At 36.2% G+C, this 14,135-nt stretch overlaps 1 protein-coding gene across 4 annotated transcripts in view; it reads left to right on the top strand.

The window, feature by feature from the left end:
• LOC149561820 (uncharacterized) overlaps positions 1-14,135 on the top strand; it is a 90,691-nt gene that overhangs the window by 19,756 nt on the left and 56,800 nt on the right. For 3 of the 4 annotated variants that reach the window (XM_089825359.1, XM_089825358.1, XM_089825360.1), the window contains exons 3-4: positions 9,872-9,967; positions 10,175-10,227. The exons of the other annotated variant lie outside the window; for it this stretch is intronic. In XM_089825359.1, the coding sequence (XP_089681485.1) occupies positions 9,872-9,967; positions 10,175-10,227 (149 nt within the window). The remainder of the gene's footprint in view (positions 1-9,871; positions 9,968-10,174; positions 10,228-14,135) is intronic. 4 annotated transcript variants of the gene reach the window in all.

The raw sequence follows: 14,135 nt of genomic DNA, 5'->3' as shown, positions 1-14,135 counted from the left end.
ATGTAAACATCACTTTATTAAATTATAATGATGCCAAATCATTTTTATATGCACGTATATAAATATTTATTAAAACAATATGTGAAAGATAAATTAAAATCCTTTGAGATATGTTTTATATTTTAACTCAATTATTTTAATTAAATTAATTATTTAAATAACTCATGCGGTTCCATAAATGTATCCTTTTTCAGATTGCTAGGTCCTCTACTCGTCTGCCAGTGATGGCAATACCCTGCCTAATTCTTTTCTGACAAAGCTTCCACCCTTTTTGATGTGTTTCCTGTAAGCAATTTCTTCGTAATTAAATTCATATTATCATAATAAATTGTTTAATCATAAATAATCACAACGGTTAACCATTTTCTCAATTCTATGAATTTGTGATAAATGATCAACAAATTTGATATCTTCACTTGAAATTATAACGACTAACTATCTTACCATTTCACCCGATTATGACAAATTAAACTGCCAATTGACTTCATGAGAACCTCAATGGCTATATTTCAATTTAGGTCAAAAATTGGGATGTAACATGTGCAGGAGCAAGAATACAAATTAGAATGCTAAGCCTAAGAGCATGGTTCATTGTCATAAGTGCAACAAGCAAGGTCATCAGGCACATGAATGCATAACCAGGACCATAAACACACAAAGATTTGAAGGTTATTGCTACAACTGTCAAAAGTATGGACATAGAGCTTTTGAATGCAGATCCAAATCTATTTGGTCATCAAACAAGCAAGCAAAGGTAAGGAACAATGACAACTCTTACTATTGGGATCATAATACAAGATATAGCTGTCATTATTGTCAAAAATATGGACATGTTCCTGAGAATTGCATAACAACACACTTTAGTGGTAACTACAAAAGGTGGTTGAGTCAAACCACATGCTTTAGTAGTTTGAAGACTGGTCACATCAGTAAGTATTGTCCAACTAGGTCAAAGGCACCAAGTTGTGAATTTGATAAAGGCAAAGGCAAGACAGATGTTGAACACATCAGAGATGAAATAAACAAGACATGGAAAAAAAAAGATGATTGCAACACATCAAATGGAGAAGAGATCACTTCACCCAATGGGTTAGGCGATCACACCTCATCAAACTAGGCAATCAAGAGGTATGTGGGACTGATATTCAAAGGTTATATCATATATCAGTTCCAAAGGAGTTAGTACTGAAAAGACTACGTTAGCATGAATAAAGATGCAAGATGATGTTGAAAATTCAAGTTAAATCTTTAAGTTTTTCATGTTGTTGCGGAACATGAAATGTTTTCAATAGATGTCGAGTGGAATGCTAGTTGGTGCCGAGCTAGTAGTCTGGCTAGTTGCTGCCGAACTCGTAGTAGCTGTCAAGTGATGAAAATATAAGAAGATGCCGAGTGATCCTGAAATTGGTGGATGTCGAGCTTACAACTGTGTAAACACTCAACATTAAATGCAAGGTTTTTGAAGGGTATATGATTGATTTTTGCTCATTTTTGCTCATTTCGAATTCAAGCAAGAGCAAGCGGAGCAGAAGGCGATTTAGACACTTGTTTGAAGCGTTTGCAAAGATTTCAGCAACGATCTCATACTAACTTACAGATTTCACAAGGTATTTATCATAAGCTGAGCTACACAGTTTTACTTTGCAAAAAGCCTAGATTGATAGAATGGCGTCCAGTTATAAAAATGTAGAAGGGAAAGAGGTTTTGAATGTCTAGCTTGTCAGTAATGAAGTGAAGTAACCTATATTTAAGGCCATTCCTGACATCGCCTATAAACAAGATCCTTCTAGCGCTCTATCAATGGTCCCGCCCAATGTCATTATGGTTAAGGATGTAAGGACATGTTATAATTGCAAGATTGGAGGGATTGGAGATTTAGAAATCGGAGAATGTGAAAACGATGTTTTGAAGGAAGAGTATAAAATTGTTGAGAGAAAAGGTTTAACCTGTGCCCTAGATTTTTGGAGTGTTTTCAAGATTGAATGGATTAGAATAGTGTTAAGCCGAATCCATGATGGATGCTTATGGCTAGAAGGTGGACTGATTAAGATATCAAAAAGGATAATTCATAGGTTACTGGCTACCCAACCTTGGATCGGCCCAAGACTCTAAGGAGTGATTCCAAAGAAGTGAAAAATACTGGAGAAAAATGAAACAAGAGAGGGATGACAATTGATACCATCATTGATCCACTACTAAACTTTGCTATTAGGGTAATCTCACACAAATTCTATCAATCCAGCAAATTGAATAGTGTACCTTGCATAGTTGTAGATGTTGGTTATAAAATTGTAAAGAAAGATCATACATATGATCTGGCAAAACTTCAACTACAACAATTGATGGAGAATCTTGGAGCTATAAGGAAAACCAAGAGTGCTCAATGTAAATTTGGTTCAATTTTGGTCTGCATATTCTTTTATGTACAAAATAGATTTTCATCTTTTGATAATGTAGGATGGAAGACCAATAGGTCAATTGTGGTGTAGATCAATGAGTTTATTGAACAGATGAGAGAAAATTTTGAAACATTAATGACCAGCTACTTTGAGGATTTTAAGAAATTAATGAAAGAAAAAATGAGGATACCTGTTTCATTGGTTGAGCAACATTACAATGATATATGTTTTTTTGTTGATGCTAATTACACCTTTGTGCAAGCTGCCACACCAAGGGTCAGATGGTTAAGACCACTTGGGTATGAAATTAATGTTGATGAAGCATTAGCAGCCATAACTACACTCCTAGCAGAGGAGATTGACAAAAGTGCAAAGATATTGGGCAACTATGAAATGGTAAAGTCAAAAATTACCATGGAGTTGAAAATTACATCAACACTCAAGAAGAAAGATAAGTTGGTCAAGAAGCTTAAAGCTAAATTTGGTGAGGGTGCAGATGAGGAAGAGGAAGAAGATGAAGAGGATGAAGAGGAAGAACAAGAACAAACTCAAGGACCTCTTGCATTGACTCAAGGATTGGAAGAAGACAAAGAAGAGGAGGAAACAAAAGGTGTTGAGGGAGAAGAAGCCGAGGAAGCACCTACTCCTACTGAGCCAAAGAAGAGGAAGGCTAAGGCACAACCAGTGGCTAAAGCAAAGAAGATTATCAAACCTAGTCAAGCCAAGCCGATTGCCCCTACCACCAGAGCAAGCACACGAGCAACAACTCAGAAGGCCAAGGAGAAAACTAAAGCAACAGATCAAGGAGGCCAAGTGTAGAAGAAAATATGTGGCACAACCTGATTCAAATGAAGAAAGGACAGAAGCAGATGAAAACAATCAATTTCAAGTAGTAAGCCACAATCCTTTGTCTGATCTTGAAAACTTGTGTGAAAATATCAAGAATAATGCAGATTTACCTGGTTTAAAGAATATTGATTTTGATAAATTGGGAAGAGAAGAAAAGAATCAAGTGGAAGAGGCATTGTATGCCATGATGTCAAAGTTTAAAAATACTCCACTAGAATTTGCCAACACAGTACCAAAAGGTTTATATGATATTGTTGAGCAAAAATGACATTATTGTTTAAATTCAGAGAAGCAAATCAGAGAAACAACATTAGCTCAATTGATACCAGAGCTAACAAAGGGTCAAATTGCTAAGGCAGTTAAAAGATATGCAGTTAGGTTTACACCTAAGTATAGAGCCTTTAGCATTCTACAAAAAACATTGAAGATGTGGTTAAGAAATCAACCCAAATATGGAAACTAATCTATGGGTTAACCACTGTGAAACAAGGAGAAGTTGATCCCTCTGAAGGTAAACAAGATGACAAGGATGAGGATAATCAAGATGGTACAGATGATGAAAAGGATGATGACGACATGTAGGAAGATGAGAATAAAGATAATACTGTTAGGGAAGAAACTGAAAAGCAAGATGAACAGAGTGTGCAGGACACACAAGTGCCAAGTGTCAGTCCCCCACATGACACAATCAAGTCAACTGAAACTATTATTGTTAAGGATGTTTCTGATGCTTCAGCTCAGAACATCAATCCATTGACTGCAGATGATTTGAAAAAGATATTGGACCAATGTACACTAAAAGCAAAGTTATGTGAAAATCCAGTTTTGGTTAGTGTAGATGAGCTCCAAAAGGCAGTAATTGATATCACAAGGGACAAGGTGAATCCACAAGAACCACCTTCTGCCATCCCTTCAGTTACTCAAGTGTAACCTTTGATTCAAACAACAGTAGATACGTCTACTAAGGTTGACACAAGTGTTAAAGTTGTTACTATTGAGAAGAAGCAGACTGAAGCAGAAGGGAAAGACAAAACAAGACAGATAGATGCATTTGTACCTAAAGCACAAGAACAAGGTGCTATTCAAATCATTGTGATAGACAAAAGCAGATTTGAAGAGAGTGAAGACACACTAGAGGTGAAGGAACAAGAGGCCATCCAAGCATTGTTAACCCTACCAATATCTGGCACTCCTTCCACTCAGGCTCTTCAGAAGCCAAGCACCGAATCTATACCATTGCAAATCTCAGTGCTTGGCTTCTAGCTCTTCTAAAGTTGAAAAGGTAACTCACTATGGAGATATCACTCTTGATGAAGAGATAGTTATACCTAAGGTTGATTATGACACAATGACACTAGATCAAATAGGTATTTTGCAACATGCTTTAGAGAAGAAGAAGCATCAAGAAATGCTTAGGAGAGAATTCAGGCAGAAGCAAGCACTTCAAGACATAAAAGACATCTTTTTAGATGCATTTAGTTTGCCTACTCTTGAAGAGACCAAGCCACTGATTGAACAACTCATAGTTATAGTGGAAAAGGTCAATAATGAAGACATTGATACTAGTGCAAAACTTTTAGAATGGTCTGAGAAGAAGTTCCAAGGAAAAGTAAATGAGAAGATATTTGGTGAGATAGCACTGACTCAAGTTGCATTGGCAACCAAGGCTGAGGATGTGAAGAAGGTACTTGAGAATATATTCTCATTGTACACCAAATTGTGTGACCTTACACTCTTTACCCAAGAGACCAGACATCATATTTTGAGCCTGGAGAGAACTCTAAATATATTAGGTACAAGGTTACCTCAGAACCTAGCTTAGAGTGAGAAGCATTTTAATATATTGCTTCAGTCCCAAAGTCAAGTAGCTATATTAACAGCCGAAGAGGCTAGCATAAGAGCCAAATTGAAATGTATTCAGGCGTCCCTCACCCCTCATATGGAGATACTGCACAAGGAGCTAGGTTATGCAGAAACTTTGCTAAAGAAAGACCCCAATCTTTCTACTTTAGATGGCCTAGTACACCTTGCTACCAAGCTTGCCATCCAACTCAAGTCATTGGATGTTGCATGTGAGAACTGGGATGCAACTTTCAAGATAATACTAGAGGTCCATAAATCATTTTTGGACAAACACACTATACATGTATAGTCCATTTGACATCAATGTCAAAAAGGGGGAGAATATCTTATGGGGGAGACAGAGAAAAAGGGAAGAACAAAGAAAGGGGGAGCAATACAATGCAGAGACATCAGCTATAAAGAGCATATCAGATGAAAGAGTATAAGTGCATTGAAGTCAAAGAGTATCAACAGAGACAAATCTACTCAGAATGGAGCACAAATTTTGGATACAGAACATACATATCAACTCAGGAGGAGTTATAAATTTTGAGGTATATAGTTTATTGCAAAATTTTGAAATTTTGAAGTTTTGTATAAAAGACGAGTCATGGTTATGTTATACTTGAGAAGATTAGATTGATTATGTATATTCAAGTGTTTTTGACACTCATGTCAAAGGGGGAGATTGTTGATCTCAGATTGGTTTTGACAAGTGAGTGTCAACACACTTAAGCCATTTACTTAGTTCATGCCAAACTAGTAATACATGCCGAGCATAACATATAATATTAGACCATGCCGAGTTGTAATGAGTGCCGAGTCACTCATGTGCCGAGCAGATAGATCATGCCGAGTGATTTAGGAGTCGAGTAAATAGTGTATGCCGAGAAATGTAGGTGCCGAGTCAAAACAAAATTACAATGTATGCCGAGCATCAAAGATTTCATATGTTGAGTGACATAGATTGGACATATTTGTTTGTAATGGCACAAACAACTATGTAAATTGTTTTTCAGCCGACCTAAGGATAGATTTCGATCTTTTGGAGATAAGGACGAATCTATGTGGATTCCCTATGCAATTACATGTAGCCAATCAGAAAATGGGAAGGTTTAAGCAGCAATATGGATGAATCTTAGCCGTAGATTCATACCTAACCCTAAGTCTCCGAGTCTTCTTAAGGAGGACGAAACCCTAAACTTCTTATGAGTGTGTAAGGGATTGAAGGAGGAGAATAGAGAAGTTTGCATGCGCAAACAAGAGCATTCATGGAGACTTAGAAGTTATGAAGAAGGAATGAATTGTAGAATTAGTTAGAGAAGAACAGAGGATAGAGAGAAGGATACAACATTGAGACATTTGATCCTGAAGGATCAAATTGGACATTGTGTAGAGGTGATCTGTTATCAGGCAAGCGAGTGCCAATTGCAGGATCTATGCTAAGACATTTTAGCAGGTGTTTTCTGTCAAATCTCTTAACAGAGTAGTCCTAGTAGGTTGTATGAAATCCTTTAACAGGGTGCTTACTTAATTGTGAGTTGAAGTCCTCTAACAAGGCACACTTCTAACAGGGTGTTGAAATCCTCTAACAAGGTGGGATTTAATAGTCTTTGTAAGTCTTTAACAGGGCAGACCATGATTCATGGTCAAAACATTGTAACCTTAATTGGATACTCTTTACAACTGCAATAGTGAAGATTTGTGGGTGTCATCCCCACCTTAGTTTTACCTTCTCACTTGGAGGGTTTCTGGGTGATCATATCAGGTGTTATTGCTTACATGATTTAGATGTATGTGCTTTGCATGTTATTTTAGTGTATCTATTGAATGCATGAGATGGATGTTTGATGAAAATTTTAACTGCTGATTCACCCCCCTTCCCCCCCCTCTCTCAGAAGTTTACTAACAAGGTGGGACTTAATAGTCTTTAACAGGGCAGACCATGATTCATGGTCAAAACATTGTAACTTTAATTGGATACTCTTTACAACTGCAATAGTGAAGATTTGTGGGTGTCATCCCCACCTTAGTTTTACCTTCTCACTTGGAGGGTTTCTGGGTGATCATATCAGGTGTTATTGCTTACATGATTTAGATGTATGTGCTTTACATGTTATTTTAGTTTATCTATTGAATGCATGAGATGGATGTGTGATGAAAATTTTAACTGCTGATTCACCCGCCCTCCCTCCCCCCCCCCTCCCCCCTCTCTCAGAAGTTTACTCTTTCTACTTGTAATTCCAACATTTTTAAGAGCCCTCTCCTTTTCCTTGTGCTTGGTAGGTTTGTGTTGTTGGAGTTGTCTTCCTCTATTTTTGTAAGTGTTCTTGATGTATGGGTTGACAAAAGTTTTGCTAGTGTTCAGTTTGCATTTATTGGGAGATTTTTTTGTTAGAATCCAAACATTGATTTTGTTCGTAGCTAGTCATCTGATTGTTTTTGTGGTTTTCTGTGTGTGGCGAGCTTGATGAATGGTTTCCTCTTGTTCTCCTTTGAATGTTTCAAGGAGTGCACTAGAATTCTTTAGGGAGGTCTTTGGTTTCTTGGTAAGGATTTCCTTCTTTTACTAAGATGAACTGTTGGTTTTGATGCTATCAAGATTAACATGGTTCCTGTTTGGGTTCCTCTTGCAACATGGTTCCTGTTTGGGTTTCTTTCCTAAATCTCCCTTTGGAGTATTGAGATGAAAGTATCATTTGTGGTATTGCTAATGCTATTGGGCAGATTGTTACCATTTATGATGCCATGCCCCTTTATTTTAAGGGAATTATTATATGTTTTGGCCTGGTCCCATTTGTACCTTGTGGACCTATTTACATTTTGGCACCATCTTTTGGGCCACTCATCTGAATTGTTTTAGGGCCGACATGCTTGTTCAAGGAGGTGGGAACCTCATACATATTTTGCTTCCTAGAAGCATTTGTAGTCATCATCAATCAACTCATTGGCTTTTCTCCTTGAAATACCTGTTCAAAATTGAGACTCTTCTTCCTAGTTTCGAAGGTACAAGGCCCTCCCTAGTTTACCATGTTCGCAAAGTTGTGAAGTCTTTAATTGAAGACGAATTTGCAGAACTCATAGTATTTGAAGCTATTTTGTTTTGAGTTTGAAAATAAGAATTCATTTGTTTGGAGCTTTTCATCATTGTGATGGGAAATAAGAATATTTTAGTGGTGGATCCTTCCTCAAATCTGTGGCATATTCCTTATGGTTTATATATTGACTCTTGTACTGCAAAACATATATTCATGAATATTTACGATATATCATTTGAAATGGAATGGTGTTGAAAGACTATACTGAAGTTTCAAAATATATTCCTCAAGTTTTTATTTATGTGATTCCTTCTAGGTATTTTCGGTGATTATATCCTGCAAGATAAACCGTTGAGCAAGACGTATCTTCGACACCCGAACACCATCTGCTTCCATCGAGATCATTAGTTCTGCTACTTTCATTAAATGTTTGGCTTGTTCCGTTTGTAGGTATATTCAGTCATCGAAGGCATGGAGCTATCTTAATTTGAAATTGGGTCCTCAGCTATTCATCACAATCAAGTCAAGGATTGGGACTCACAGTTCCAAATACCATACCACATGACATCTATACAAAACATGAAAAACATTCAAGAGATAGAAGTCCATATGACTTCTCAAGGAAAACTTTTTCACCCCAAGCATTGATTGCAAGTGAAGATATTTGGGCGATCCCAAGGCATAGTGATGATATAATGTGCGGAAAACCAGAATAGTGGTTCTACTTCTTTCTGTAACTTCAAAAAGCATTTTCGTCAAATTGAATTCATTGAAATTCCAAAGGATTACCTTGATGGAAAATCTTTATAGAGAAAAAAGGCCTAACTTTGTTAGCACTTTCCTATCAAATTATGATTGAAAGAAAAAATATCAATATTCGAAAAATGTCATAACCATCAAAGACATGGTGGCTTCATATATGGCAATAATTATATTAACACCAAATTCCATATAAGTAGTATTGAATGTCAAACAAATATCAACTGTTGATAACCATTGCAAGATAACAAACTGCCTATGATCCAACAACCACTCATGGTAAGACTAAGGGCCCTCTCTTTATTAGGGATAACACAAATTATAAATAGAGATTGAGAGTGCATTGACCCGAGTTCCATTCTTTGTCAGAGAACTAGCTAGAACTTGGCGTTGTAAGACACAGATATAGCTCCCCCAAATATGCACCTATCTAAAGAACCTCACATTCTCCTTTAGGCCTTTGTTTTTCATTCTCATCTTTATTCCCATCCAATTTATTGTGTGTATTTGATGGCAAAATATATCTTTACTGAAGACTTTTTGAATCCTTTAATGTTGCCCCTGCTCTATCATTGTCTATGTGTTAATATACACACAAATCTTTTCCTTTTATTAGAGAGTGATTTTCCATTTTACGATTTATGGTTCTTTTAGAATCCGGAGTTATCTGTAGCTTTCTTAATTGACTATAAAATAGTTCAGCAACAACTTGTGATATCTTTGACCCGAATCTGTTGCCATCTTTGACATCTTTGATGTCTTTGATAGTACAACTAGTTTGCAACTTCTAAATATTCTAGCTTGAGGCATATCAGGCGATTGGCAATATCATATTGCTATCAATTGTATGATTTTGCATGACTGAACTCCATAAACGAAACTTCTGCTTTCTTTTTAGTTTATATGACTAATGGGGATAATTGTCAAATTAACATAATATTTTACTGAATCTAAAGCTAATTTCCCAAAAAATTTATTGCCCAGGTCTCAAAAGATCAACCAGAGATGTCACGGTGGACCTTGAAGTATAATGCATTTGGTCAAGACTTAGAGTTTTCCTGGCTTGCTCGTAATATGCAGGTGGGAAGTTTAAGCCGAGTTTAATTATTTGCTTCTCAAAATCCTCTTTTTGACAATTTAAAAACTGAAAACAAAATAGAGATCAAAGGGATGTGAATTTCCTTCTATAGGTGCAATCTTCTGTGTAGGATTATTTCTTATTTGTTTAGAGAATCTGCATTTTAATTTATGGCATATGGTCAACCAGTGAACTCTCATATCTTGCAGCCAATCCAGTATCAGAAAATACATTGGCGCTCTGTAGATGGTCTTCCAAATAGGTAAATTATTGAGTCACTTTGACATGAACATTACCCATTTTCATTGTAGAATTTTACCACTAATCAGTTATTTGGGAGTGTTTTTTTAAGGCAGTACACATCAAAAAGTATGAATTACCTAGAATAATTTCCAGCTATTTAAGAATTCTTTCCATATTACTCTACTGAATGGATATCAAATGACAAATTAATTTTAACTTCACAGTTCCCATGATCGTGGGCCAATCATCTTTAACAATGTCACAACTAATGTACAAATGATTGCATATAATTTTAAATATGTTTTTTGAAACCATGTGTAGAAGTGGTTTTACTCTACGTGGATTTACAAAATGCAACCATCCCAGTAGTGATAAAGTGTTTGCATTTCCATACAAAGTCCACAGGAAGATAAAAGTCTCAATGATATGTTTAACATTGTTGCACAGGAACACTACTGTAATTCTTTGTAAACATATTCAATTCTATGCGGTCATGTAATAAATTTCCTTCAATGAAATATAACCTAGCAATGTAATAGAATCAAGAAATCTTTTGTAAAGTAGATACTTCACTATGAATAGTCTAAAGCACCATCAATCTGAGTCCTTCATGACAATGTAACTAATAAGTACGCCAAATTTGCAATGGAAAGACTGATCACCAATTATGAACATTGTGCTACATAGCAATAATCTAGTGGATAACGATGATAGCACAAGTTTTGAATATGTTTCAGTTTGTGATACTTTTGGTAAGACTCTTCACTTCTCTGACACACCATTTCAAACCATGCCATTTAAAACCGCAGAGGGTAAATCTGATACTTTCTTTATGAATTCATTTTTATACATAAACCAATCAACTAAATTCCACTAGGATATCATGTCACCTCAATTTTTTCACAAGTGAATTCTACCTGTTTGAACCACGATAACAATAAATCATAACTAAATCATATCCACTTCCTCAATTGCTATAAATTTCACAGTGACATGTTCATACATCAATTAGAGTGCCTAAAATTGATAAAGAAATGCAAAATAATATGTGCTGCAAACACAATGTACATATTAATGTTGTAGCTTTAGTGAGATTAGTTTGATCAAGAGATTAAATTATTCTTAGTAATCATGTTTATGAATTAAACATTATTACCACTAATTAATAAAGATTGAGTTACACACACACACACACACACACACACATATGTATATATGTCATGTCCCCAATTTCTGCCCTTCCTTAGTGACAACATTTCTAGCAAGGTTGGTCTATTATCTGGTTCCCATAGGCCAGCAGAGCATAGAGGGAACCAACCTAGGGGCTTTGAGAGTCATGCATGAGCTTCCCAAGTAGTTTGGAGCAGTAGACAACAGTTTCCTACAATTTAGGAGGGATTCCTAATTTGTAAGGATTGACTGGGAGTGGTCTAGGAGGCATTTGGAGACCTCGGCGAACGTTTTGGAGACTTAGAGTGCGTCTCCTATTTTTTAGGAGGAACTCCCAGTTCAGTGATAGTTCTCTTAGAGGTGTACACAGTAGGGGAGTCATTGGGACTCAATTTTGGTTGATTGGGGCTATCTCCTACTTTTTAGGAGCATCTCTAGATTTTAGGGATGGACTGCCAATTGACCCATCTTGTCCGGCATCAGTCACAGACAGGTGACAAGGTCAGATTCATGTTTGATTGGTCATTTTGGGCCTTATGGGACCATTTGGGAAATATTTTAATATATTTAAATATTTCTTAAGTTGGTGATTAAATAAATTAAAATAAAGTTAATAATATAACCATTTTGGAGTAATAAGGGGATTTTGGCTTCAGTTGATCAGGTACACCTATGTTTTATAGCTTGTTGGAAAGGTCTCAAATTATTATACATGATTTTTACTATCTGTAGACTTTTTGGTGCCTTCAATTATGGAATTTTAATAAAGTAATGTTTTTCCTATAGAATGGACGACTTTAATTGGGAAAATGTTGTTTTATTATATTTTATTTAAAGGGCAAAGTGTAATTTCCCTTTAGGGTTCAATTTACAATTGGAAGGGGATATAAGGAGATGGAGACCTAATTTCTTATTATCTTTTGCATATTGAAAAACTTGTTTTTGTGAATTGGCTTTGAGAGAGCAATTCTTCATCTGGGACGCAAACCCCAGGTTTTGGATTGGCTGGGACGTAGCCCTCAGCAATTATTGGCATTGGATTCTTTAGACAGTGTGCGTTGCTATTAGGGATAGAGTACACCATTCTTTATTATGGATTCAAGTTGCAGATTTATGGTTTCAGCATTACAGATTGATTCTTTCAGCTGGGACGTGATTCCTTGCAGCCTTACGGCTGCCATTTGCAGCAGTTTGGCATCATTGTTGGATGTAAGCTCCTTGGAACTACATTGGATTTATTATTTGGCTTTATAAATCAGAAATCTGCCTGGTATGATTTATAGCAATTTTGATTTGGCTCTATGTTCTTATTTATTTTCAGTCTCCTTTCATGTTTATTGTTCATCATTCATTACTATTGTGAAAACTATCAAAAAACACAAAACAAAAACAAAACCTTCTGCAACTTTTGTCTATTCTCAAAGACCATCAAAGAAATCACAGGAAAATATAGTTTATTAATTTAAAAACTACAGCAGATCAGCAAGGGCATCTATCAGGGATCTTTCAGTGGTATCAGAGCCTACATCTTGCCAGCCTGTAGGGTTTGTGAGAAATAGTCACAACAGATTTTGGCATTTGGGTATTGGATAAAAAGTTTTGTTAATTCATTTCAGCATCTGGGTACTGGCTAAAAAATTTTGATAATTCATCTTGGCATCTGGGTACTGGATCAAAAGTTTTGATAATTCATATTAGCAGTACAGGGTCAATTTTTGCTCTGCCATGTTAGTTTCAGTTGGTCAACATGGTAGTTCATTATGGCAAAATTGTTAAGAGATATAACCTTGTGGAAAGAATGGGAACAGTCACAACAAAAATTCAAGCTTCAATTGCAGCAGTTCAATGATACTATGTCAAAGAAATTTGGACATGCTAGTGGATCATCATCTTCTTCTAGAGAGGATCCATTGCCACTAGACAGGAAAACAGAAGTAATTAGCATACTTGAGGAGTATAATACTCTTCCTCAATATGTTAGGGAGAACTTTCATTTCAAAGATTGCATTGACATGCATCCAAAAATTTGTCATAAGGTTCAGCTTGCAAAAAAGGAATACCATGCCCTAGTTGATAATATGTTTTCATGTGAGAAAGAAGATTTGTGTCAACCTATCCATGTTCATGATAAAAACACCATAATGGATCAGTCACTTGCAAGGTATGCAGAAGAAAGACATGAAGATGTGTTATCATTTGAGTTGCAGCCTATGAAAAACAAAAATCAGTCATCATACGGGATTCCTAAAGAAGAAATAACTCTAGATCAGGAGGAGACACATAGCACACCATTGATTCATCAAGCTGATCACAAAATGAAAGAGATTACAATCATGGATCAGTCCATTAGGGATGCTGAAAGCATGTCTCCAAGGTCTGATACCTATTCTAATTTTTGCAATAGTAGCTTTAGTCATGTGGTATCATCCATTTCACATGAAGGTAATGAGGTTGTTGAGTCTTCCTATGATGGTACTCAGGTTAAGCGTGTTGCACATGAGATTTATATTGTGGATTCAAACCACAAAGGTTCTGATTGTGTTTACTCCACCTTGGAAGATGTGAAAAAGGCTCAAGAGACGTGTAATGGATGGTCACATAGAGCTAAGAAGGCCAAGATGCTTGCTGCCCAAGCAAGACAACACTTACAAGAGGTCAAGGTAAGATGCAATCAGCTTGATAATGCAAGAAGACAAAGAGAGTCATACATTAGGTCCTTATTTCTTCCAAGGGAAGAGAGTGAGGATGTTGAGCATA

This window comes from Cupressus sempervirens, chromosome 4 (genome assembly GCF_028749045.1).
Source record: "Cupressus sempervirens isolate cs-2001-9-10 chromosome 4, ASM2874904v1, whole genome shotgun sequence".
Taxonomy (NCBI): Eukaryota; Viridiplantae; Streptophyta; class Pinopsida; order Cupressales; family Cupressaceae; genus Cupressus; species Cupressus sempervirens.
Note: the sequence above shows the minus strand (reverse complement) of the source record. Positions and strands in the feature narration are given on the sequence as shown.